The sequence below is a fragment of the Corvus kubaryi genome, unplaced genomic scaffold (assembly GCF_017639235.1).
Source record: "Corvus kubaryi isolate FWS band 111438036 unplaced genomic scaffold, C.kubaryi_AGA036_p1.0 split3-37344, whole genome shotgun sequence".
NCBI classification, from domain to species: Eukaryota; Metazoa; Chordata; class Aves; order Passeriformes; family Corvidae; genus Corvus; species Corvus kubaryi.
In genome coordinates this window covers 328,573-356,130 of record NW_024582088.1, presented here as the reverse complement: position 1 = coordinate 356,130, position 27,558 = coordinate 328,573, and the positions used below count along the sequence as shown (strand labels likewise).

General features: G+C 49.8%; 1 protein-coding gene across 1 annotated transcript in view; it reads right to left on the bottom strand.

Annotated features, from left to right (window-relative positions):
- Positions 1 to 5,860: 5,860 nt before the first annotated feature.
- Positions 5,861 to 27,558, bottom strand: part of ZBTB40 (zinc finger and BTB domain containing 40) — a 49,718-nt gene continuing 28,020 nt past the window's right edge. The window contains 16 exon segments of the mRNA XM_042015863.1: positions 5,861 to 13,749; positions 13,751 to 13,887; positions 14,615 to 14,835; positions 15,797 to 15,883; positions 18,368 to 18,530; positions 19,358 to 19,397; positions 19,399 to 19,564; positions 19,985 to 20,155; positions 20,955 to 21,093; positions 21,095 to 21,138; positions 21,141 to 21,155; positions 21,601 to 21,620; positions 21,622 to 22,006; positions 25,918 to 26,086; positions 27,154 to 27,197; positions 27,200 to 27,286. Of these exon segments, the coding sequence (XP_041871797.1) occupies positions 13,716 to 13,749; positions 13,751 to 13,887; positions 14,615 to 14,835; positions 15,797 to 15,883; positions 18,368 to 18,530; positions 19,358 to 19,397; positions 19,399 to 19,564; positions 19,985 to 20,155; positions 20,955 to 21,093; positions 21,095 to 21,138; positions 21,141 to 21,155; positions 21,601 to 21,620; positions 21,622 to 22,006; positions 25,918 to 26,086; positions 27,154 to 27,197; positions 27,200 to 27,286 (1,922 nt within the window). The 3' untranslated portion in view covers positions 5,861 to 13,715.

Here is a 27,558-nt window from a genome sequence, read left to right as displayed (position 1 = left end):
ACTGTTCAAAGACCCTTTCAGATTATTTTCTCCATGGTGCATCCAGTCTACTGCCCTACCTTTCAAGGCAATGAACTGCTAAATTTTAAGATCTTATTTCCAGATTTCAGCAGAATCCATGGCACAATCTGCTTTTAAAGGTTGCTAAGGTGTCGAATCAAAATGCAATACTATAAATCATTAATGCACCCCTGTATCGCAATGAAGCTGGAATATTTTAATCACTGAATAATGAAGTCAATACTCACAAATCTCAGCTGTCATTAGAAGATTCACATGCCTCCCTGCACCCTGCTGGAGAGGAAATTTTGCAAGGGGACTGGATTTGCCCAGAGGAAGTGCAGGCAGGAGCACTGCAGCAGCGGTGGGACACGAGTGGGTGGGTTTTGCAGCTCAGTTTTGTGACCAGCAGCGAGTCAGCAGCCTGCTCTGAGCAGCATGATGGACTTTTTACAAGGGCATGTATTGATAGAACAAGGGGGAATAGCTTGAAACTGAGAGACAGAAAATTTAGATTAGATATTAGGAAGAAATTCTTCCCTGGGAGGCGGGTGAGGGCCTGGCACAGGTTGCCAGAGCAGCTGTGGCTGCCCCCTCCCTGGAAGTGTCCAAGGCCAGGCTGGACAGGGCTTAGAACACAGTGGAAGGTGAACATAGGGGGTGGAATGGGATGAGCTTTAAGGTCCTTCCAACCCAAACTTCTTTGGGATTCTGTGATTGCTAAAAGAAAGAAACTAGATCTAACCTGTGACATGGTTCCTGGTAGGAATAACAGTAGCTGGAGCATTTACAGCTTGGATGAGCAATGGGGTTTTGAAGTGAACACTACCAGGCTGCTCACGTTGGTACCAGGAGAGTTTTGTCCACTCCCATTGAGGACAGCCCAGAGTGGGAATATCCTGCATCGAGGACCAGACACCATCCTAGAGCTGAAAAAGTCCTGGAGACAACATGTGGAGAGAACCAGAAAGGGCAGATCCAGAAGCTGGTGAACAGAAGGCAGAAGGGCAAAGTTAGAACAGCTCTGTGAATGCTGGGACATGCCTGCAGGCAGCAAGAGCCACTGTGTCCCCAGCACAGATGGAGGATGTGGCTTGGAGCTGCAGCAACTGTGCGGGTGGGAGGAGGCTTGGCCCTGCCAGGGAAAAGGCGAACAGGCATCAGGCACTACCGAGGAACACCAGCTTCCTCAAAGAAAGGAAACCCCTGGAATTACAGCATCAGGATGGCAAACAGCCACAGCCAGCACGGAGGCTGAACACAGAGAGAAGGGCTGATGTCTCTGCCTGTCCCTGGTTAGGATGTTCACAGTGATGCACTGCTCAGGTGTGTGGTCTCATCACTTCTGGGACATACCTCGTCATGTCTTGCACTGTGACAGCAAGCCTGAGGCCCCAAAACTGCATCCAGCTGGGTGTCTGAGTACTCATGGAACCTGCATGGTCAGATGAACATCACCGGGATGAGAGCGACAGAGGGACAGAGGCCCAGGAGAGAGGGACCCATCACTTGATACCTCCAGAGCTGGGTCCAAATCACATTAAGACAGAGCTGGTGGGACCTGTGGGAAATGGAATAGGTGAGAAACTGCCTCTTTGTTTCATCATAAAAGGAGCAGCAGTCATAACAGTGCTCTCACAGAGCTACTGCAGTGGGCACAGAGCTGTCAAATGGTCATCTGAACCACAGGAAACCTCCCTGGCTTTGCACAGAGCAGACCAAAGTACTGCACGCCCTGGATAAGTGGCAAAACTTTCAGATATTGTGTCAGATATTCCTCCCTCAGGAACCTGGTGAGACAAATTGTCTACCTTGTCCTGCTCCATCCTGTCTCGGCAGTAGGATTGCACTGGAGCCCACACTTAAAAGTCTTTGGGGTTTGGTCCATTTTTTTTTCTAGCTAAAAAATGGAAGCAGCACTCTTGAGTTCGGGGTTTACTTAGACTGGAGAGGGACATTTTCAAGGGCATGTAGTGACAGAACAAGAAGAAATGGCCTTAACGTGAACGAGGGTGGATTTACATTGGATATTAGGAAGAAAATCTTCCCTGTGAGGGTGGGGAGGCCCTGGCACAGGGTGCCCAGAGCAGCTGTGGCTGCCCCTGGATCCCTGGCAGTGTTCAAGGCCAGGTTGAACAGGGCTTGGAGCAATCTGGTATAGTGGAAGGTGTCCCTGCCCATGGCAGGGGGTGGAACTGGGTGGGCTTTTAGGTCCCTTCCAATCCAAACTATTGTACAGTTCCATGATAGTTCTCTGTTCTAGTTAGAGAAACACAGCCAACGCCATGGATTCAATCCTCAGGGGAAAAGTTGAAAAGATCTGTTAAAAATTTGCAATCACAGAATCGCAGAGTAAGTGGAGGTTGGACAGAAGCTCTGAAAATCACCTAGTTCACCACAACCCCCTCCTCAAATCGTTGCTGTGCCTTTTTCTCCCAACTTCACTAAGCCCTCAGAGATTTCACACTGATGGAGCTGGTCATGGCTCAGGGCATAACAGCACAAGAGGCACAGCAGGACACACAGGTGGCGTCCTTCTATGGGTGACATCAACATCAACAGTGCCCATCTGTCCTGGGCTGCAGTGTATTTTATTACCATCCTCATGAGCTGTTGAAACCAGGTGGGGCAGTGTTTCCTTGCCTCCTCCCTCTGGACTATCTTCTGTTAATGAGCCCATCAGCACCTGGCCTCATGACTCATCATCCCATTGTGAGATGCTCCACCCAGAAGGAGGAACCAAGCATTCCATCCCGGATATAATCTGAGATTCCCAACACCACAGACACCCTTTCCACTGGGTTCCCTGAGGACAGGAGCACATAGCCACCACTGGACCTTCTGAGGAAGAGCAGCCCCTTCTACAGGATCACCGCTCCGACAGAACCACATCCACCACTTCAGGAGGACTGCAGCCACCATCTTATGGGACTGACTCTGTCACTTTAACCCAGTGTTTTCTGCCTTTTTTTTTTTTCCCTATTAAATTGTTATTCTGACTTGGTCCCTCCCACTGGTTTGTTTTCAAACTAGTACACCATCAGATATCACTTCTGCTTCACTCTTTTTGAGGTCATGATTTAACAGTTGGTGCTTCCTGGAATGGCTCCCCTAGATAAGAGGGGCCTGGAGCAAGTCCTGCCAACCAATCCCTAAATTCATTCCAACTTGGACAACACCATAGGCTTTGCAGCAGTGTAACAGGGTTTGGCCCTCCAACAGTGATGGCCAAAATACTTACTTAAAATCTGAGGGGATACAGTAATCCAAAGGGATTTCTTTCCCCTTCAGGCTGCTGCAGAAGTGTTCAGGTGGATGGCAGAGGATTTTCACCTTTAGTGCATGAGTCCAGTCACCTCAGAAGAGGGGACCCTGAGTGTGCTGGACCAGCATGGAAAATCCCATTTCCTCATCAATTTTCTTGAAGGATGCTCTGGAGGTAGCTGGGTGTATGTATTCGTGTGAGCAAGGGATATTAGAGACTCATGCCATAAGATTATAACCAACACCAAAGGTTGTTCTCTCCTAGACCCCACTTTTAAGGCGTTAACGACTTAAAAACAAAACAAGAACTCTTTGTGCTGGAGATGTCTCAAGCTTCATCACACGCAAAAGGTTTTTTTGGGGAAACCTGAGCCAAAATCTCTGTGACCGTGTTCTGCATTATCTGAGTTTGTATTAAAAAAAAAAAAAGTGAGGCAGGGGGAAGCACTCCCTGGTAATACTGTTTGTCATAATCCTCTTCTTCCATCATCCTGCCCAGCAACAGCTGCTTGGCTCTGCCCCTACCCCTCCTCTGAGAATAGGCTCACGTGTGCCCTTCTCTCACGCCCACTCTCCCCTTTCCCACTGGAGCCATCCAGTGTCCTGATCCACCTGTGTATGCAAGATGCCCTCCTAGACCATCCCTTGGGCAGGCAGCCGGAAACTCTTGCCCTGCATCACCTCCCTGCTGCCTCCAGGGCAGAGTGACCAGGCTGATTCCCCAGCGCTCAGTGCCAACAGGGCCATCAGCAATGCCAGGACAAGGCAGGAAGCAGACAGTTATTCTGGCCATGATTCCAAAGGGGTGTGAGGGGAAACCTCATCCAATCTGTCCAGCACATGCAGTACAGAGGGTAGACTCAGCAGCAGAGCTCACTGAAGACAGGGAGGGACATGGCATGGCGGGCAGGGCCAGAAGAAAGTGGAGCAACCCCTTGAAGAGCAGAGACCTGCCCCAAACACACGAGAGCAGAGGGTGGGAATAGCTTCCCCTCAGAGCAGGGAGGGAGACTGCCCCAGCCCTCATGACTGCCCCAAATTAAACAGCTTCTGCAGGTGAAACTGCTGAAGGCTTGTTCAGGGTCCTCAGAGCTCCAGCAGTGTGGTTTCCTTCAGTACTGGGGCTTAGCGAGGCACAGGGCCAAGCCAGCTGAGGTGCTCTGAGGATCAGAGATCACCGGAGATGCCCATGTCTGAACCTTAGGGCCTAGTCAGTGTCCCCAAGGGATGAGAAGATCCTACAACCCCTGCTGAAGTCCACCACCAGCTTGGGGCTCCCTTCATCCCCCTGACCTGCAGCCATTGATTCCAGCTGCTTTTGCTCTTTCTGCTTCCCATCATGGCAGACAGGAGTTTCCATATTTAAACCAACACCACTTAGCCCCTCCTCAAATTACAGGTCTGAGTAATCCCCCCAGCCCAGGGGAAGGGATTGTTCCCAACAGGAGACCTCTCCCTGCAAGCATCTGGCCTGAGCAGAGCCCCAGGAACAAGCTTGTGACACAGAAAAAGGAAATTGTGTTCGATCACTCTGGCAAGGTGAGCTGCCTGCTCCCTGAGGGGAGAGGGAAGCGTGGGACCCCTGCCGGTGTCGCAGGGTTCTGGGAGGGGGAGAGCAGCCGGGCAGGCTCAGGGACAGGAGCGCAGCAGTCGGCAGTGTGTGGGGCTGTCCCAGGGCTGTGTCCCACATCCCTGCGTGGGCCGTGGCTGACACATGGAGGAGTGCAGGTGTTGCAGTGGGGATACTGCAACATACATATACCAAACCAGGAGTCCCGTGGAAAGGAAATATATATGGACAGACAGATTCTTGCTAGCTGTTTCAGAGAGATGTTTATTTCTCCAGCCGCAAGGCCGGAGCTCTGCCCAGGAACTGTTCCAGTCACGGGACCAAGGGTCCTTCTGCCCGCGCAGGGAACACAAACCAACCCATGGGAACGAGGCTGAGCAGGGGCAGGGAAACCCCGTGTCTGTGCCCTCAGGGCCCCTCTCCCAGGGCTACACGGCAGGGGAGGGACCCCAACATGCAGGGACCCTGAGCACCCCATCACTTCCTAGAGCTGCTCCAAGATGCTCAAAATAATCTCTGGAGTGTCTGCAATTCTCTGCCAAGTGCTGAATCATCTTCCTGCAATGTTTGCATTAGGAATGCAGGAGTGGTAGAGCCCTTTGCAGAGAGAGCCAGGGAGGTGGGGACAGGTACTGGCACCGAGCAAGAACGTGCTCCCTGTGCTACCTGCTCTTCTGGCCCTCCTAAGTGCCAACATTTGGCAAACACCTGGGCACATCCCAGAGGGACACAGGCAAAGAGTCTGGACACTGGCAACGCTGAGGGTTTGGTTTCATCATCATGACATGAGTCATTCTGACCCCCCAAAGCAAGTCCAGCCTGTCCTCATCCTCCACTGGAGCTGTAGGGAGACCCAACCTCACTTGTGCAAAGCTCCTGGAATCCCAAATCCAATCTCCTACCGTGGGTTCCCATCAGCTGCATCAGCTCCTGGCCAGCTGTACCACCAATGATCTGAACCAGCTCATTGGGGGAACAGCAATGCCTCACCTTTAAAACAGAAAAACCCTCAGAACCACAGAGAAATACATGAGTAAAAGGGGTGCATTTATTTAGACGTTGACAGAAACTTTGACAGAATCCTACACTGAGGGATTTGAAATCTTTCAGCATATCCTGGTTACACACAAGGACACGAGAACTCGTGTGTGTTTAATAGATCTACTGAGATGTGGCAGATAGCAAAGGATTATCTGGGTGAGTCCATGTGAGAGGCTGGAGGGAGCTGTGGAGGGAATTCACTGCTCACAGAGACTGGCTGTGTGGCAAGGGGAACGCAGTGTTGATAAACGGGAGTTCACCCTCACCATGGGGATCATGTGACCTGCTCCTGAGTACCACCAAACTCACCATCATCTATAACCCCACTGGAGAAAGCCCTGTGTCTACTGGACAGCTCAATAATAACAGCTTGAATAATGCTCAGAGACAAAAGAAACAACTTCAGGTCTGAAGTGCTATGTACTGAACCAAGGTGATGTTAGTGTGGCATTAAGATCAACTGATCGGGCAGCTCCGCTCTAAGCAATGTCTCACTGGACCCTCTGAGCTGGAAAATATAAAAAGAACACAAGTTGGATAAAGAGAACAACCCCCACACTTGTAATTCCCAAGGGATCCTTCCAGCCATCCCACCCATCTACCCAGCACAGAGCCTTCCTTGTGACTCCTGCAGAAGGCCAGAATGGGAATTATTTACCTACAGCTGTAGACTTTCCAGTCTCTACAGAGAGCAGAGCACGGGCAGGCATATGTCAAGAGGTGCCACCTCCACAGGATGAGCTTTGGGAAGAAGGCCTGGGTGATGGCAGACCACGGAAAGGTGGGTGGAGGGCTGGGGTGAGCCTGCAGGGAGACCTTGTCCAGGTGAAGGACAGCAAAAGGAAGGGACAAGGGTGGCTGGTGAGGGCTGGAGCTCAACTCTTCCCTACCAAAGTGCTGGCCAGAAGGCCAAGGTCATCGAGTAGGTGACATATGGCCTTGGCCTCCTTGGGCAGAGAAAGCCAGATTCACATGTCAGGGAAAGACATCATCACACCCACCAGCAGGTTCAGCACAGCTGGAGGGGCATGGATTATCTCTCCAGGCAGCCTGAAACCTGAGGCAGGGCTCTACTCACCTTATCTCAGCCAAGAGGAGGAGGGCAAACTCCATCTCCAGCAAGAAGCCTCCAGCGGGTGGAAGACCTGTGGGCTGAGACAATTTTGCACAGTCCCAAGCTACATCTAATATATCCAGACAGACTCATTTGTTGGCAGCTCCTTTGTGCTGCTAGCGAGGATGTGCACACCAGACCCATCCTGGCCAGCCCTCCCCATCAGCAGGAGGCTCTGGGGCCAGCAGGAAAAGGTCTGGGAGGCACAGAGAAGAGCTTTCCATATGCTGCAGGGCTCTAAGCATCCCTGACCCATGGGATGAAGGAATATAGGCCAACAAACTTGACCCTGAGCTCCCTGGGAGCAAGACAGGGACTGACTGCTCCTGTTTAGAAGTGGAAAGGTCACTGTCTGGACTGCCCGCAATGCTGGGCATCTCCAGGGTGTCCAAGACAAGGGAAATAAGGCAAATCTAAGCATTTGTGCTCTGCACAGATGGGCCCTGACTAGTGTTGATGCCCTTCAGCACTTGCCAGAGAGCAGAGATGGCAGCGAGCACCATCACAGGGGTGAAGGCTGCCACCAGTTCACTCCTCAGCCACAGCAAGCAGTGAGCTCCTTCACCCTTGTGCTCGATGGCAGATTTCCCACCTCTTGGCTCATGCTGGTACTTGTTTCCTGCACAGCCTCCAGTTCATCATTTACAGGTCACATGCTGCCATGGGTGAGCAGCTGTAGGCAATGACACGTCATTACAGCAACGCTCAGAGCAGGGGCAGCAGGGAATGCCTTCTGACCTGCCAAAAGCAGCTCCTAAAGCCCCCAAACATCACTCAGGGCTCTGCACGCCTCCAGTTCTGACCAGCAACCCTCAGGACGCTGTCATGCACCCTGACCAGTCCCCTCCTGTCCCCATGCAGCCAGCGTTGCTTCTTCCCAGGCACATGGCCTGACATTTAGCAGTGCTGACCTGCTCAACTGTGCCCATGTGCTGGGCAATTCAGATCCTACTGCTCCTTACTGCTCCTTCAGCCTCTGTCTCAGCAAGGGCTTTCTGTTTCCTTGCAGGTCACAGAAACCAGTGCCATGGCCCGACCCATGGGTGTGTCCCAGCCCCACTCCCATTGCAGATGAGAGCTCTGTACCACAAATTGTACAAAGCATCCATGTGTCTGCTATTATATCGACTAAGAACTACACTTTATCAGGTTTGCTTAACATGATTAGAAGTCTGGGTAGATTTCCTGCTTTGAATGATCATAAATGGTGCGGGGAAGGAAAAGCGAGAGCTTCTGCTCCCAATAAAATGAATTACTGTGCTAACACAGGAAATCAGGAATTGTGGTGACTTACTGAAGAAGGCCCCATGCAGCTGATGGTGCTGGGGGCTCAGGCACATAAATTGAAGCTGGAGAGGCAGTGAGCGCCCATCAGCCAGCCTGCTCCTCCCCAGGACAGAAGGTTACCAAGCCCATCTCCCAGGGACATGCCTCAGATTTCACTGTCTGCAGCAAACCACCAAAATTTGGGAAAGTCCCTCTGGCTGCTGAAGCATCTCATGTCTGTGCTGTGAAAGGGCACTCAGGTTTGCTGAGCTGGATGGAGGCTGTTGGAGACATCACTTCCCTTTTCCAGTGCCTCAATTCACTGGGATCATGCTGGCAGCCTGCCAGATCAATAATAAAATTTGCCAGGACATCAGCATCATCTGGGGCTGCCAAGGCTTGTCCAAATCACAAGGAAGGTTTTCAGACCGCTGGTACCCATTCTCCTCCTGCTCTACCCCACAAGAAGCTTGAAGGAACATCCAAACTGCCACCGTGCTTCCACCACCGCCATCCCTCACTTCTGGGCAAGCAGCAGATCTTTCCACCTAATTACAGACAGGTTGGATTTAAAAATAATAAAAACCTTAACCCCAAAACGAAGCCTAGAGCACTGAATTTGCATAAACTTATAAAATAACACCTGAGGGCTGTGAAACAACACTTTGCATGGGAAATGTCAAGTGAGGGCTCCACAGGGCACTACTGTACCCAGGGCACTCTGCCGTCTTCCAAAGGATCCCCCAGCAATGGGACAGACACCGGCTCACAGTGGGGAGCTGTGCAGAAAACAAACATTTCCCAATGGTCACAGGCTTAGTCCTGCACCCTAAATGGCACCAATTAATGCAAGAAGATTGTGCTGGTCTTGGCTGGGGTGGAGTTAACTGTCTTCATAGTGGCTGGTGTGGGGCTGTGTTTTGGATTTGTGCTGAACACAGGGTTGATAATAGAGAGATGCTTTTGTTATTGCTGAGTGGGGCTTTTCTGTTTTTCGTAAGGCCATGCTGGGGAAGAAGTTGGGGGTGCATGGGAGGCTGGGAGGAGGCACAGCCAGGACAGGTGACCCAAACTGACCAAAGGGATATTCTAGGCCACATGACATCATGCTCAGTATATAAAGCTAGAGGGAAGAAGGCGGGGGGCATTTGGAGTGATGGCGCTTGTCTTTCCAAGCTGCTGTTCCATGGGATGGGGCCCTGCTCTCCTGGAGGTGTTGAATACCTGGCTGCCCATGGGAAGCAGTGAATTAATTCTGTTTTTCTTGCTTGTGTGTGTGGCTTTTGGTTTCCCTATTGAACTGTCTTTATCTCAACCCACAAGTTCTCCAGCTTTTACCCTTCCAATTCTCTCTCTGATACTGTTGGTGGGGGAGTGAGCGAGCAGCTGCGAGGTGTTTGGCTGCTGGCTGGAGTTAAACCAGGAGATGTATAAATCACAGAATCATAGAATGGTTTGGTTGGGAAAGGACCTTAAAGCTCATCCAGTCCCACCCCCTGCCATGGGCAGGGACACCTTCCACTACACCAGGTTACTCCAAGCCCTGTCCAACCTGACCTGGGACACTTCCAGGGATTGGGCAGCCACAGCTGCTCTGGGCCACCTGTGCCAGGCCCTGCCCACTCTCACAGGGAAGAATTCCTTTCTAATATCCATTCTAAATCTACCTTCTCTCAGCTTAAAGCCATCCCCCTTTGTCCTGTCACTCCACCATTACCTGATCAAACATCCTCCATGGGATGTCACTTCCCAGTTTCTTACAGGCACTCTGCCCTTTCTCCAAAAACATCCAAAAACAGGAGGACACAATGAAAGTCAGGATGGTCTCATGCTCCAGCCTGACCTTACAACAGTTTCTCTGCTTCCTTAGAGGATGGCACCAAGGTCAAGAGGGGTACAGGACGCCCCAAAACCCAACAGGTCACCCAGCACCCAGGACAAGACTTAAAAAAAATCATGTTTTCAAAACCCAAGGATTTTTCCTTCCAGAAAACAGCTTCACATGAAATTCTGCAGCTACATCTCTCCTTCTCCATGTTTTATTTCTACAGAGAAAAGAAAAAAGGCAGCATAACAAGGAATCACCAGCAATCACTATCTCCAGTGTGGTGCACACCAGACCAGGACGTGTCCTGGGAAATGCATCTCCCTCCCGGGTAGTACATAGGTGTTGCTAACACTGCAATTTGCTCTGCTATGCGCATCTCATCCATCAAGAAGGAACTGGAATGGGGGGATGTGAGTTATTACCTTCTCATAATGATATGGGAGATGCTCAATGGGCTCTGTAAAGCTGCAGATCTCTTGCTGGGTGTGTGCTGCTAGCAGGACTCTGCTGAGGATACGTTCACACAGGATCTTGCTGGGCAGAAAGGCAGGAGAGATGGCCCCAAACAGGACAAGTGAGCCTGAATCACCCCTGATGTAACACCTACACTGTACTCTTTCAGCTGTGACAACACTCCAGCAACAGGGACCAAAGGGATCACAGCCAACAGACCCCATGCTCATGTTCTGCCCTGGCTGAGCTGCCTCTGCCCCAGGACAGGGCTAGAATAAGGCAACTTCTCCTCAAGCCCTGCTGAACCTTTTTCCTCCCTCCACAGTTTTTCAGGAACAGAGATCATCTTCACCGTAGTGCTCCCTGCAGATACTGGCTCACACATAAAGGCCAGGACACCTGTAAAGCATTGTCTGGACAATCTATTTCCCACTCCAGAGCACTCCCACAGCCCATGCAGTATTTCCACAGCTCCCAGCCCCCACAAAGTCAGAAAACAGGGAACAGCTTCCAATTTCACCAGCCTGTGGGACAAAGTCCACTGCTTTCCTCCCGACACATCTATTCTGAAACCACCAAGACATAGGTGCTTGTTCTGTCATTATCCCCATGCTCATCAAAAGTGCCCCGCACAGTGTCCAGGCAGGCATGAGATGGGCTCCAGCAGTTCCCCCTCTGGCCCTTCTCCTCCTGGCCAAGGGGCATCCCAGGTTTTTCACCTCTTCACCTCAGCAACAGGTGCATTTTACCCTCTCCAAGGCCCAGTTTCAGACTCTTTAAGCAGTGATATTCAGGGTTTGGAGGTGACCTGTCCGGGGCTTGGAGTTTTCCTTCAGCCAGGCAGTGGCTCAAGATTTCTCCACAGCTGGCAGCCCAGGAGCTGGGGAAGGCCTGGGAAGGCTCAGAGGAGCTTCCACAAAGGTGTTGAGGCACCTGGGCACCAGCACTAATCCTCAAGGCCTTGAGCACCATCTCCTGGTCATTCACGGATTTAGTGGCAACTTAACCTCATGCTTCCTCCATGTCACCATCCCTGCAAAGCTTAAGGGGACAAACCGTACATGGGAGCCCTTCAAGACGTGCAACAATTCAGCAGGGTCATTCATACACTTGCTGCCACACACACAAAATGCCATGAGCTCCCCCAGCCCCTCTCCTGGGAGCTCTGCTGCTCTCTCCCTCCTTCCAAGTTTTAACGGGAACAAACTCTCACACACAAACTGGCACAACCACCTTGGCATGCTCCTGTGCCTGGCAGCACTGAGCAGCCGGCACAAGATGCTTCTGGAAAGCTCCAATCTGTTCCCCTCCTGCGCTGCCCTGACTCTGGGCAGCAGGATACAACAGGCACTGCTCACGGTGGGTTCCTGGGATCCAGCGGGATCACTGCTCTGTGTGTAAATATCACAGTGGCAGAGTTCAACCTTTTGGCATGAGGAAAAGGAAGATAAATGCTACCAGTCCCCTCAGAGCCACAGGAACCCTGCATCTATCTAATTGCACTTCATAATGGATTCAGCAAGCCATTAATTATCAGATTATATTTTAGGAAGCTGCAGATAAAAAAGCTTTATGAAATTTAGTCTTAAAGGAACTGGTGTGCGTAATGAAGCTGTTGCGTCATGCTGGTACCAGAGAAGCAAACTTTACAGTAGGTACTGAGTGCATTTTACAAGGCAGTGCCCCGTGTGCCAGGGGAAGGTTCACATGCAGTCACAGCAGCTATCCCACACTCCACCACCTTCATTATGCCACGCCACAAAGGACATTGGCACACAGGCACAGCTCCTTCCCTTTTTTCAGCATGACCCAGGTGAATTAGAGGGTGGTGGCAGATCTCAGGGCTATTTGCTCACAAAGAGGATGGATATGGCCAGACCTGCCTGGGACCCTCCTTCCTAACAGACACCCTGTTATGAATAAGTGGGGAAAGTTGGCTTTTGTAGTCCTTCATGATAAGAGTGTTTTTCTGTTAATTGCCTGTTGAATAGTTAATAGTTAATTAATTATAAGACTTACTGTTAAGTCTGGTAAGCGTTTAAGTGGTTCTCCTGTTTTATGTGTCACTGTTAAACCTGTTAGTACATTAATTTTTAGGGAATGGGGATTAAGTAGGCCTAGTGTTAGACCTGCTTTATCTACTAGCAACAGGCCTTGATGTGATTGACAGGGGTGGAATGATCTACTAGAAGGTGGAACGATCTACAAGGGTGTCATCTAGGATTAGCATAAAAGGAAGAACTCAGGACGCAGCTTGGACTAAGACCTACCCAATCACTCGATGCACTGACCTCACTCCATTTGGAAAAACCAATCATCTAGACAACGAGCCAACATACACCAATCAAAACACCTCCAGGGGGACGACTCTCAGAAAGAGGGTGCTGTTCTCGGGAGGGGTATAAAACCTGACTTCCTTGGCAACTGCAGGTCTCTGACCAATCGACCGGGGCGAGGCATCGTGGGGTGGGTCCTCCTCCCTAGGGCTAGGCCAATCAGCTGATAGGAACCTTAATTGCTCTGTTACTGTTTCTGCTAATAAACTTGTCAGAGCAGAGATAAATTGGCTAGTGTTTTATCCATTTACTTCACACCCACAGCAAAAATATGGATGGGATCAGATCTGTGTGGCCATCCAAACAGTGCTGAAGTCATTTAGCACAACTCCCAGGAAGTCTCTGCTGCAGAAGAGAGGCCCAGAGGTCAGCTCTTCAGCTTTGTGCTGGAAGAGTTCTCCAGCTGCACAATACAGGTGAGAGCAGAAGGAACAAAGCAGCCCTTACATCTTGCAGAAAAGGTACCTGTGAGCATATCACTGATTCAGCCATAAAAATCTCCATCCTAAATTGTCAGGACAGCTTTTTTTGGTTACCCATATCCATACACCCCAGCTTTGTCCTGTACCTGTCTGTTCACAGCAGCGGAGAATTACACCTGATTCCCACCTTTTCCTCTGCTGCTTTATTTCTCATGTGTAGTAGTCTACCAGTGGCTGACTGCAGGGAGACTTCCCAGGCAGTGAATGAACCTCTCCTGTCCTGTGGCCATGCTGTGCTTGCTGCATGCCTGGGATTGCTTTCCCAAAGAAACCCTGGATCTCCCAGGTGGAGCAGTACACTGAGTTCCTGAACAAGCCTAGTGGATACCAGGTGCCAGGCACAGGCACCCTCCACTGTTCCTCACTTGATTTCTTCACAAATCAAAGTGACTGTCATCAGACAAGTCCTCCATAGTCACTGCCACCAGCTCAGAGCCAGTTTAGCTCACTTGGGATTTGGGCAACATCATAGGTTTGGCATCATCAGAAGAGATGATGTGCTCTGCTGCTTCTTGCTCCAATGTCTGAGTCACCTGTGTGGAAAGAAGATGACCCAAGAGTCAGACACATACAGTACCACTTTCCCCTGGATCCCTTTGCTGCCCACACCTTTCCCAGCCCCAGCTCAGGTAGTAACATTTAGCTTCACACCACATGTCTGCAGTTACAACAGGCATGAGACTAATGGGAAACACCAAACCACACACACCAGTGATGTAAAAGACAGGAGAGTAATTTAAATATTTCTCTCTACAAAATTGCTATAATTTAACTCCACAAGCAGTCGTAGACAGTAAACATTCTGTGATTATCCACTGTGTGAATGCCATCCCAGGGAATCTTGCACACTGGGCTCCCTCATCCAAGGAACTCATCTCGATGGATGGATGAGAAATTGAAGAGTCTGGGTTCAAACCTAGCACTGGGCCTCCAACAAAACAGCTGCAGTCTCACGGGGTGTCATCGAGGTGTTAACACCCCCTGAGTAACAAGGCACCTCCACACACAGTGCCAATCCTCCTCCTCGGCTCCTTAAAGTCATGACTGAGCTGCTTCCCCTCCAGCAAACCCACTTCATGCCAGCACAGAAATCCCAGAGCACTGTGAGCTGGGGGTTTGCATCATGGACCCCTCTAAGAATGGGAAATCAGGGAGCAGAAGGGGTAACAGGGCCCACAGGGTGGATTTGGGAAGGATAAGAGGGTGGGAGAGGAGGATGGATGAACAACCGCAGCGGCTGTGACACGAAGCAGTCCTTACCTGCACAATCTGGGCCGTGGTGGCTTGAGAGAAGGCCACCTTGGGATGCTCAGTGCTGAGGTGCCCCTCCAGCTTGCCCTGGGAGGGGAAGAGCTCCCCACAGAGCTCACAGGTGAAGGTGCTGTCTGTCTGTGTGATGTGCTGGCTGGTAATGTGGCTCTGCAAGACCCCCGGGGAGCGGAAGGCCATGGAGCAGTACAAGCAGCGGAACAGCTGAGAACCTGTCTGAGCCTGGGCTGGGACAGCCAAGGGCCAGCCTGAGGGCACAGGGAGCTGCAATGGCCAGGACACACAGGGCTGAAACCCAGCAGGAACTGGCATGTGCTAGTGTCCCTTCTCTTGGCTGCACCACTGGCTATCAAACAGTTCACGGCTGCTCAGGTTCATTTTGGCTCCCTGCAGCACTGGCATTAAGAAGCCCGGCTGGTTTGCCTGCAGCTGTGGCTGTCCCTGCTCACAGGAATCCCTCCTCCCTGTTCCTTCACACCATCCAGCACTGCTCCTTGCTGGCCTAGCTTGCACCTCCTGATTCAGCTATCCCAAAATCATTACCCACATCAGGAGTTCTCCACTTTCAGAGAGAGCTTCTTCTCCTCACTCTCCAGGCTGCTGTTGGCTGTCCCCTCCAATGTCTCCTGATTCATATTCTCTCCTACTATCCCATGCACTGCCCTGGGGACCCACTATTTGTAGTAGCCTGGTCTGACAGTTCACTCTGCCCTTACAGCTTGCAAACTTGCAAAAGCGTGGAACTGGATGATTTTTGAAGTCCCTTCCAACCCAAACCATTCTACGGTTCTATGATTCAAAGGGTCCTTAACGTGGTGCCCCCAAGCCCAGGTCTCTCTCTGATCTTTCCAGTCTCCCTCTAGCTACATAGACAAACCTGGTGCATGGGGTTCAGTCCATCATTCCTCATGCTGATGTCTCTTCACCTACACTTAGCTCTCTTCTCTACTGTAACAGGCAAAACCATAACTTTCCATGATTCCAGTAGGTCCAAAAACTTAACATGTCCCAGCCTCACCAACACAGTGTTTTTCCAGTTCATCCATATTTTCTGTTTCCTCACACTGTTTCCTTACCATGTCCCTCTTCACCCTCCTGCTTAAATTTCAGACATCACCAAGAGGAACCATCACTGCTCAAAAGGTAACCTGAACAGCAGCAAAGGTGACAGACCTGAGTGCCTGTACTTCATGTGAACCTGCAGGAGAGCCAGCGTGGGGAACAGCTCCTTGCACGACTCACACTCGTGGAACTTCACATCTGTAAACAAAGCCAAGAACACAAAAATGTGCTCTCAGAGTCATCTATATGAGACTTTCTGGACCAGAGCTGTCTAGTATTTCATCACCACCACACCTGCACACAGGCATGAGGAGCATCCTTAGAGATGCAGCCAGGAGCAAGTGAGCTGCAAGATGCTGAGATGAGCCAGAAGAGACTACTACAGGTCACAAGAATCTACTGAGACTTGCAGGTAAACAGGATGTGCAGCCTCGTCCTATCAGAGTTACTACTGCATTGGTCTCTTCTCTCACATAACAAGTGACAAGAGGAAATGGCCACAAGTAGCACCAGGGGAGGATTAGGCCCTGTGCTCTTCAACATCTTCATAAATGACTTGGAGACAGGACTGGAAGGAATACGAGGCAAGTTCACAGAAGATGCAAAACTGGGAGGAGCTGTTGCCTCTCACAAAGGCAGGGAGACCCTGCAGAGAGACCTCGACAAAACAGAGGACTGGGCCATCACCAACCGTGTGAAGTTCAACAAGGGAAAGTGCCGGATTCTACACCGGGGATGGGGCAACCCTGGCTGTGTGGATGGACTGGGGAACGAGAGGCTGGAGAGCAGCTGCAGGAAGGGACCTGGGGTCCTGGTCAAAGGCCAGTTGGATCTGAGTCAGCAGTGCCCTGGCAGCCAGGAGGGCCACCCGTGTCCTGGGGGACATCAGGCCCAGCATTGCTGGCCAGGCAAGGGAGGGGATTGTCCTGCTCTGCTCTGCAGTAGGGCAGCTTCACCTCGAGTCCTGGGGCAGTTATGGGCATCGCAAAGTAAGAAAGATATTAAAATATTAGAGTGTGTGAGAAATGAGACAACTCTTAAAAAGATTAATTTATTGAAAACAGAAAAATTGAAAAATTACAGAAATTAGAAAAATATAAAAATTTGGGATCCTGTGGCTCAGTAGATGGTATGCCCCAGGAGCGCAGGGATTTGAGATCTTCTGGCTGAGACAGCACTAGACCTAAGGTAGAGAAAAAGAACTTGCAGTGCTGGGCTGACTTTAAAAAAATTACTAAAAGCCCCTTAAAAGGGGTAAGGCTTCGAATGCCCAGCACCAATGTCTCCCACAGCTGGTCTAGGGAGAGCAAAAGGGGAAAAGAGACCCCGCCGCTCTGCTTCATCCTTTTTATAGTGTCTTTGCTCTGCCCCCAATCCACCCACAGCCCACCCCTTCGGTCCAAAGCGATTGGTGCTTTCCCTTTGATGGATCATCTCCGTCCACCAATGGCTCATCGTTGTCGGGGGGGGGGGGTGGTATTGGTTGAGATAAGGGAACTACAATGCCTTCATTAAAATTCAGGTATTCAGGTTGCCATGGAGCTTGCCTGCAGAGTAATGGCCGTGGCTAAAAGTAGCTGCTGGCTATTAGACTAGGTGGGGTTTTTTTTTGGCCTTGGAATCAGAATGCAAGTGAAAACCACCTACAAAAAAGTATTAAAATACATCCAACACATCTCAAAACACTTGTAAAAGTATACAGTAAACACAGGAAAGGTAACTCTTATGGTGTACAAGTGGTTTGAAGTTTGAAATGGGAGCATAAGTTGGTGATTTTTAACTGGGGAATTTTTAATTGGGAAGGGTGCAACTCTCTTAATAAACTATTTTGAACAATTGAAAACACTGATAATGGAACTGGACTTTTGTACCTGGGCTGATGGGTTAATTGTAACATTCAATTTAAAAATAATTAACTCAAAATTAATTAAAGCACTTAATATGCAAAGACCAAGCACAAATAGGGATTTCATGTATGACAAGTGTGTCCAAAGGAGGGCCAGGGCAATGGTGGAGGGCCTCGAGGGGAAGCCATGTAAGGAGCTGCTGAGGGCACTTGGTCTGTTCAGCCTGGAGAAGAGAGGTCAGACCTCATCACAATCTACCACTTCCTCGTGAGTGGAAGAGGAGGGCAGACACTGATCTCTTCTCTGTGGTGACCAGTGACAGGACTTGAGGGAATAGCCTGAAGTACTGTCAGGGGAGGTTTAGGTTGGATATCAGGAAAAAAGCTTTTCACCCAGAGAGCGGTCAGGCACTGGAACACACTCCCCAGAGAAGTGGTTCCAGCACCAAATTTGACAGAGATCAAGAAGCATTTGGACAATACCCTTGGGCACATGGTGTGACTCTTGGAGACGGTGCTGTGCAGAGCCAGGAACTGGACTCAATGATTCTTGTGGGTCCCTTCCAACTCAGCATATTTTGTGATCAGGGAAAATTTCTTCCTGGAAAGCATGGTCTGGCATTGGAACAAACTGCCCAGGGCAATGGTGGAGTCACCATCCCTGGAAGCATTCAAAAAATGTATGGATGTGGCACTTAGGGACATGGCTTGGTGATGAAAGTGGCAATGCTGGGTTAATGGTTGGACTAGATCCTGGAGAGCTTTTTCAACCTAAATGATTCTGTGATTCTCTCTCTCTCCCAGCAGTCACCACATCACTCATGATGGGTTCTTACCTGTGTGCTCTGCCTCGACATGCTTTCAGTGAGCAGCAGTGCTGATGAAGGTTTTGTCGCAGCAGCCGCACTGCACAGAGGAGAACTTGGAGGACTGGTGATTCTGAGCTGCAAAGACATCAGGGTGGTGGGTCGTGTTGTGATACCATAACCCTGACAACTGCTGCAATGACAAGGATCAAATCACGGTTACCATCCAAAGCTGTAGGCTTTAAACCGAAAGAGAGCAGGTTTAGATGGGATATTGGGAAGAAATCCTTCCCTGTGAGGGTGGTGAGGTCCTGGCACAGGGTGCCCAGAGAAGCTATGGCTGCCCAATCCCTGGAAGTGTCCAAGGCCAGGCTGGATGGGGCTTGGAGTAACCTGGGCTAGGGGACAGTGTCCCTGCCCACGGCAGAGGGTGGAACAAGGTGAGCTTTAAAGGTCCCATCCAACCCAACCCACTCTGACATTCTATGATTCTGTTCCAGGGACAGCATGACAGCCAGAAACCACGTGGGAAGCAATAGAACAGGGGAGTTGTGCTCAGCAGGTACAAGACCTGCTTGTCCTCCCACAGGACAAGAGCTAACACCTCACTCTCTTTTTCCATTGTCCCTGGATACAGCTGAATCCCTGATCCTTGTCTCACTCACCGCAGGTCTCCTTTTGGTGTGAATTCTTGTTTCCTTGCAGCAACGTGCTCCCACACACATTCCCTCCAAGGCTTGCCATTTGCAACATGACTATTTTTACTCCTACACTTCCTGGCAGCTGGAAACTTGAGTGAATGAGATTCCTGCGGGTCCTGATGGGCAGATACATAGCCCTTTGCAGCCAAAGCCCGTCTCTCCCCATGGACCTGTCTTTTCCCTATGGACTCTGCCTCTGCACAGTTTTTCCCTCTGCCAACCCCAAACTGCTGCATATGGCCAGGAGAGACACCCTGGTGCAGGAGCGGGCAACAGCAGCATTGGCATATGAGATCAACTCCTGGGTGCACCGGCTCACCTGGTAAGCCTTGTTACACATTTCACCGGTAAAGGGTGAAACCCAACACCATGTGGCACTCCAGGAGCGATGGGGCACTGAAGATTTTGGAGCAGGTAGGGCAGGGGTGGTATCCCCAGGAATGGGCTTCACGAACATGCTTGCAGTGTTCCTGCAGGGTGGCAAAGCTCGTCTGGTACTTCCTGCAGTCATAGGGATCTTCAATGTCTGCTGCCCAGAAACACAGCAAAAACCAGTGAGGGCAAAGAAATCAAGGGAAAAGAAGAGAAGAATTAAGAGGGAAATTTACAGAGGGAGGAAGAAAAAGGGGGAAAAAATGTTACTTCCCAGGTGAAAACTAAAACTGGGATTTGGGCTTTACATACAGCTGTTCCTACTCACTGACAACTTCCCACAGTGGGCCCCCAGCAGCTTGTTTGCTGGAAGCTACCCCTGCCACTGGTTTTGGGATAACCCTACTCATAGCATCAAACCACTAAAATCTCAGTTTTCTCGGGAGGAAAAATCCCCCCACGAGACCCCCAGCAGACATCAGTAACACTTTGGCATGTGGCTGCCATGACGCCACAGAAGCCATGCCCTGCAGGCTGGGCTGCCCACGCTGGGGAGGCAGCCAGCCACACTCACTGTGGAAGGTCTGGAGGTGGATGGAGAGCCCGTTGGCCTGGTGAAAGCCTTTCCTGCACTCCCAGCAGACATAGGGCTTGTCCCCGGTGTGGGCGCAAACGTGGCGCGACAGCTCGATGGACTGGGTGAACACAGTGTCACAGCACTGGCAGGAATACACCTTCCCTGCAGGGACACCCCAGTGAGAGCCCACACCCATGGCACAGCAGCTCTGTCCGGACTATGCCTGACTTCAGAGGGAGAGGAAGAGACTGTGAAGTGAATGGGGTAGCCATTTCCTAGGTACCAGAGCATCTCAGTACAAGATGCAAAATGTCCTGGAGGTGCTGGAGAAAACCGCACCTGCACAGGGAGGATAAAATTGATACAGACCTCAGGTATCTAGAGGTACTACATGCTTCCAGGGGTACTACATGCTGGTGTGTATCATGTTCAAAATGAATTGTCCAACTGCATCACACTGATGGAACAGTGGGAAATACACCCAAGCACATTTATTGCAACCCCAGCGATGCCTCATCTGTGCCAATGAGCTGGAAGACCCTTGCCTCAGTCCCAGGAGTGCACAGCACTGAGTGTGGGGCAGGAGAAGCAGTGGCATGAAAAATATGTGAAATTCAGCCAAAGGGAGGCATGGGAGAAAGTAGGATAACCAGAGGAAGAATGCATCGCTGGAGTCTAGATGTGATGGGACAGAAAGCAGCTATTCAGGAGAAAAACAAGGAATGTGGACGAAGAGGAGTGTGTGGGTAATCTGAGGACCTGGATAAGGGGATGAGGGAAAGGCAGAGTAGAGAGTTGAAAGCAAACCCATGCAGGTGGAGAAGATCTGGGAGCAGCCTGATGATGCCCAGGGGTAGCCCAAAGGCTGGGGAAGCAGGCAGGAGGCAAAGGGAGGAACAGGGCATGAAGGAGTGGATGGAGCAAGCTGAACCCAGAGCCAGCTCCTGCAGGGAAGCTCCCCCTCAGCATGCTTCTTTCTTGGTGTGGTAGGCAAGGGACGAGGCCTGCCTGAAGGTTATCAAGCAGTGCTTGCACACGAAGGGCCCATCCCCTGTGTGCAGCCGCAGGTGGTTCTTCAGCGTGGAGTTGGCCGCGAACTTGGCCCCCCCACTCCTGGAAGGAGAAGGGCTTCTCATCAAGGTGTTCTGTCACTTGTGGTACTGCATCCCTGGTGAGGCAGGCAGGACACTGGCTAACTCAGCTGCAGAGGCACCACTCCACCCTACTGCAGGTCCACCAGCCCATCAGCGACACTGAGGTCCTCCAGTGTCCTCCAGCCCGGAGGTCCACCACAACATTGTGAGCTGCCCCAGGAAGGGCAAAGAGATTTGGCTCCTTGCACGCGTCCTGCTAAAGCAGCCAGGAACTGGAACAGCTTGATTATTTTTGGAAGCTTTTAAATTTGCCCGTAGCCCCACTTTTCCTTGATGAGCTATGTGGAAAACAATTAGGGAAGAACTAATCAGAAAGTGGTTCTGCTCATTGGGGCAGGAAAAATGAGCTGTGTTTCTCACACATGGCACTCACAGAGCTGCAGGGATGAGATTTCAGACTATTACTTTACTATATTGTCCAAACTTCTGTCTAAACACCCTTGCTCCCACCAACCCTACCTGAGGCATGAGCAAACTCTTCCACAGTTGTCACATGCCACAGGGATGCTCTTCTTCTTCTTCTTGGCCATCCCCACCATCCCATGGACCTCCAGCTGATGCTTCTCCAGCTCCTTCTTTGTCGATTTGACCTCGCTGTGCTCTTTACACTGGATCTGCTTTCCTCTGGCCACCCGACAGCATTTCATGTGCACCTTCAGGCAGCAGTAGAAGTGGAAGACCTTATCACAGGCTTTGCAGACAAAACTCTTCTTGGAAGAAGCTTTGTCTTGGGATTCCTTTGCCTCTTTGGCACTGGCACCTCCCACCTTGTCCTCATCTTTGTCCAGAGCTTCAAGCTGGGACTCATTGTTCACCATCCACCTCCTGATCCCAGGTTTCTCCCCTCTTCCCTCAGTCAACAGACCTATGGAAACAGTAATTACTGTTTCGGTGGTGACCAGTAGGACTGAGCAACCTGCCCCTCAGTCTCCCATCTCCTGAATGCTCCTACATAGTTTTCCCTGCTCAGATGCAACAGTAACACATCAGACATGCTGTCCCATCACAATAGTGGCACATGGCTCTGCCCAGAAGTGGTTCTGGCCATGCATGGTTAGAAACATAAAGAGTGATCCTTGAATTTCTCCACCACACACGCAAGGGTCTGCATGAGATGCCAAGAGCCAGGGCCAGATTTTCTTAAAAGCTTCTTTCTCAAACTCTTGCTTCCAAACATTTGCCTCCGGCTCAGACACGTGAAGTTACAGCCATGCTTAAATGTTTGCAGACCTGAGCCCCAGGTATGATACTGTCTAAATCTGCCACTGAGAGTGGACATCCAGCCCTTAATTACAAGAAATCTCAGAAACACTTCACAAACACAATCTCTTTAAAAGGGAATCTTGCTACGATCATTTTGAGTCTTCTACTCAGGGACCTGAGGTATTTTAAACTGCTCATTATGTTCATTTCTTACAAAGCATAAATGCCTTCCCGAGTCCCTCTAACACCATCATCTCAAAAAGCAAAAGCTGGAAAATTCACCCAGGATCTCAGTCTACAGAAAAGACCCACAGGAAATATATGTATGGAAAAAATCAAAATACAAACAGATATACATTTGTCTTCTTTGCTATAATGAGAACCCAGGAACTGCGTGGCCATGGAAACAGACACAGACTTCTTTTGCCAATGTACAGGAAAACGCAGCCTGTGCTTGAAAAACTTCATCTCTGCCTTCCTCACCATGGGAAGAGCTCAGCACAGTGTCCTCTTGCACAGCACTACTGCCCCAGATTTCCAACCAACTAAAGACTAGATGACATACTTTGACGGACCTGGAAATCTTAAGATACCAAATGGTGATCCATAATCTGCGAACGCGTCAAGGGACAACAGCAGACCAGAAGACTGGTTTCCAGTTTGTCCTGTTCTGTCAAAGTCACCTTGACTTGTGACCTCTAAGGTTTCTTTCCACATCCCTTCAGCCAACACTGTCAGTTTTTCTGACCTAAGTGAAGAATGATTTTTAAATCTAGCAGTGAGATGGTAACTGTCTTTTTTTTTTAAACAAGACCATGGAGATGAAAAGCCTTTTTTGTAGAGCTCTTGACACATTTCTGAGATATGAGAGTAAGACCAATCTTGACAAACATGATCTCCTAAGTGGCTGTAGAGAGCCCTGGAAAGCAGATGGCTAGAGAGGAGGTTATGGAGTTGGCTGAAAGAGCCAAACCCTGCCCTTGCATGCACCAGGTGCCAACAGTGACAGTGCTCTGACTACAGCAGGGTCCAAAGGAGAAGCCAAGAGATTCCATGTTGTACCTCCACCAAAAAAACCAATCCATTACTTGAAGTGCTGAGCGTGGCTAGGGATGGATGCAGTTTCTGCCACAGAGACGCTCTGTGCCTTCCAAGTGCTTCGGTTCACCTAACTTAATTACCAGAACTTTTTGAGAGCTTTTTTTGCAATAGATATGCAAAAACTGTTGTTTTCAAGTGGAAGTGCAAACTGAGCACATCTCCATGCAGCACATACGTTCTCAGAAACACAAGGTCTCCTCAGTTTTAATAAGAAGCTCACACCCCTCAGACATGAGGTCTGCAGTTATCACTCATATCTCATGCCAAAAACCACAAGGTCCATAAAATCACCTGCTATACGTGGGCCTGGTAAGCAGTGATGTCAGAGCTGAGTAGACTGGCCTCAAAATAAAGATACAGAAGTTCAGTGCAAAGATCTGTAGGATGCCAGGAAGAAGCTGGTACCTGGCAATCCTCCTCTGGACACTTCATCCAGAATAGATGTTTCTGACAAGTAAATAACATTTTCCAGAGCTTCTGTTTTTCATGATGCTTCTTGCTTGATTTCGTCTCAACCTTGGCTTGAATCCCTGCAAAGCCACTCAGTGGCAGCAGTCTGCTCTCTTTGATACTGCTGCCAGAGAGGCGGCAGCTGCCAGAGCAGTCACACTGACTCCCCAGGCCCCTCTGCTACACATGCCAAGGTGTCCAGGAGTTCACGTGGGCAGCGCATTCACAGACACATGACTTGTTGGCTCATCTGCTCCAGAGTCATCAGGGCATCGGTCCTGGCACATCCCAGAGAAACACAGACTCACGGGGAGTGGGACAAGTGCCTGCAGCATCAGAAGGTGACAGAATCAATGGCAGATAAGAGAGAATCATCCTTTCTAAGGAAATCAAAACCATGACCAGGTGAAAATGCCAGCTGGATTGGTAGCAGCTCTTGGTGGAGCTAGAAGAGAGGACGTAGATCTGAATTGGGCAGGAATATTGGATTTGCAGGGTAGGACATCTCTCAGGAGGCCATTGAGGCAACGAATGGGAGTGGAGCATGTGCTGTCATCCTCCAAGCCCTACAGCTAGAGCAGTCATTGAGATCCTTGGTTTCTTCTACCTGTGCCCTCCTCCCAGTCACCCACTCCCACCTTCCACTCCAGCAGCATTGCCTCACTGCTCAAGACCACAGGCAGGCCAAGGAGCCCAGGGTGCACAGGGTAACCTGCCCCCAGCACACTGGGGACAGGCTTTGCCTGTCCCTGCCACACATGAAATGATGGCAAGTGTCAAAGCCACAAGGCTTGTGTTCATTCATACTGACAGCCTTGACCCAAATTTGCAGTTAAAGTAATTAAACCTTCTATCCCTAAAAAAACGCGACACATTAATAGCAACCTGCTTTTTACTCTAACTCCCCAGCGATCTGATGGCACTTCCACACTGCTTGTCAGCTAAGCAGCTCTGGTACCATGAGAAGATAGGAATGGATTGAGCCTGTACTTGGATAAAAACCACCCTGTGCACATCCCAGAGTACTTGCAGTCCAAAGAATCTGGATACACTGGGAAACAGATGAAAACGTATGTAAGCAAACAGAATAAGCAAGTCACATTTGCATCCTTTCTGGGAGGACACACACCAGCAATTACTTTCCTGACCCTCTGGTATCCTTGTCATTAAAGCACCAAATTCAGTGAAGAATTTTTCCTTCAAATGATGGATGTAAAGATACAGTTGGGCTCAGCTGGAAAGCCTCCCACAGCTCAGGGCAGGACTCACACGTGGTTATTGCTCTGCATTTGTTTTGGAGTTCACAAATTGTTATCTGCTTGTGTACCATTCACAAGTTTGCCAAACTAGTATAGCATGTAACATTGTCCTACTGCTGTCGGACCCTCACAGGGGAGTATTTATCTGTGAAGTGCATACAGAGCAAGACCAAATTAAAACATTCTAAGAAAATTAACTCAGAAAATAGTCTGGGATTACAAACTGCACTGTCTTGGTCATCTTTGCACGAGAGGGGTGTGCTCTGTCCTGACCTTTCTGCAGCACGTGAAAAATCCAAACATACACATAGGAAGTCAAGGGAATATAATAAAAGTCCAAATTCATACAGATCAAACAGCACAGGAAAAGCCAATGAAACCCCACAGTTTAAGGATAATAATTCTGAAAAATAATCCAATACAGATACAAATTACAGAACTAAGCTGCTTAAATGCCTCCAGATCAAGGGCTGGGGTGGAGAAATGCAAACACAGTTAAGGAACACCAGCATGGGGTCAGTTATGGGCTCCACAACCCCTGTAACATACAAAACTTAACACAGTGCATGTTACCAGCAGGAGAAACACACACTCCAGTGCCCCCTGCAAATCTTCCTGCAAGTACAACCCAAACACCTGGCCAGAGGTAGCTCTGTGAAATGGCCTCAGGCCACCAGGACACTTGGTTCATCACCTTACTGCCCCAGACCCCTACAACCATGGGTAAAAGCCCACCGAAGGGTAAAGCCTGTGCTTCTCTTACCCACACGGCCCAGCTCCTGCATCACTGGCTGCAGGTCTGGGAAGGACTCCTGGACACTGCACAGCAGGTGGCAGATCTTGATGGCTGGGACAGACTTCCCCTGGGCTGTGCAGAGAGCTGCTTTCAAAGAGGCCTCTGAACTTTCAGTCTGAGCAGAAATATTCAGTAGCTGGAGAAGTAGGAAGAAAAGATCACATGACAGATTATGGGCTGTGAAAGTTCGGGATGGTCAGGGAGTGAGGGTACATCCTTTCTGTTTCATCTCTACTGCTGGGAACCTGCTTTGAGAAACCAGAAAATAAATCCCTTTCCATACAGGTCTGTGCTCCTACACGGATAGATGTGCATGAGCTGAGAGAATTTCAGGATTTAAAAAGTTACAACAAATTAAAGTCTGACTTTCTGATTTGGTATTAGCCCACTTAAAACCACCTTTGCATAGAAAGAGAGGTTGTTCCTCAACACCTGACAGCATTACCAGCTTACCTAACTCATAAATGTTTTTGTTGTCAAAGGGACAATGGGCAAGGTACTCTGGGATGCTACACACTTATGGCATCCTCAGGGCATTTTCTGGGAGTATTTCGTTCCCATACAGTCAATTCAAATGGAAACACACAGCTCTGCTTTCCCCAGGACCTCAGTAACCTTGCAAAGTTCAAATGTTTTGCTGCATTTGAATACCCACATCTTCATCAACTGAGAATCTCACTGGCACCTTCTTTTACTTAAGAACTCCTGCAGAATTTATACAGAATTCCAGAATGGTTTCAGTTGGAAGGAACCATAAAATCATCAAGTTCCAACTCCTCTGCCACAGGCAGGGACACCTTCCACTACACCAGGTTGCTCCAAGCCCTGTCCAACCTGTCCTTGGACACTTCCAGGCATGGGACAGCCACAGCTTCTCTGGGCACCCTGAGCCTCCCCACCCTAACAGGGAGGAATTTCCTCCTCATACCTAATCTAAATTTGCCTTCTGTCAGTTTAAGGCCATTTGCCCTGGTCTTTTCACTGCTTGCCCTTGCAAAAAGTCCCTCTCCAGCCTTCCTTTAAGCCCTCATTTATATAAAACACCCAATAAAATATCCAGCACACACTCACTTCAGCGAAGGAGCACTTCCAACTTTGGATGGCTTCCCCAACTTAAGCAATGTCCCTTGATCTCAGTGCACATTAGACCTGTACACCCTTTGAGCCTCAAACCATGCCAGCTCTGAGAACATCCCCTCATACCTCTTTCACTTGTTCCCTGAGCCCTGCCTCTCCGGAGCCAAGCCCTTCAGGTCCTCTTTCTGCTGGATGGCTTCTGAGATCAGCTTGCCGTGCTGCAGGATGATCTCACTGGCTGTGCTCTCACTGGTGGCCACTGAAGGTAAAAATGAAAAGCAAAGGTATTAAAAACACAAACCCAAGGAGAACCTGAAGCTGAGCTGTTAACATGAGTGACTTCTTCATGGCACAGAAAACAGCAAACTACTACATTCAAGCTTTGGTTGTACTAATTGCAGCACTGACACGCAGCATGAGGTCCTTGCAGACCTCCCTTCTCACTGCTTGTCCAACTTCGAGCGAGAAGATAAGGTTTTCCAAAGTATGTTGCCGAAAGAGACAGTGACGACTTCAAAAGGCAAGGCATGG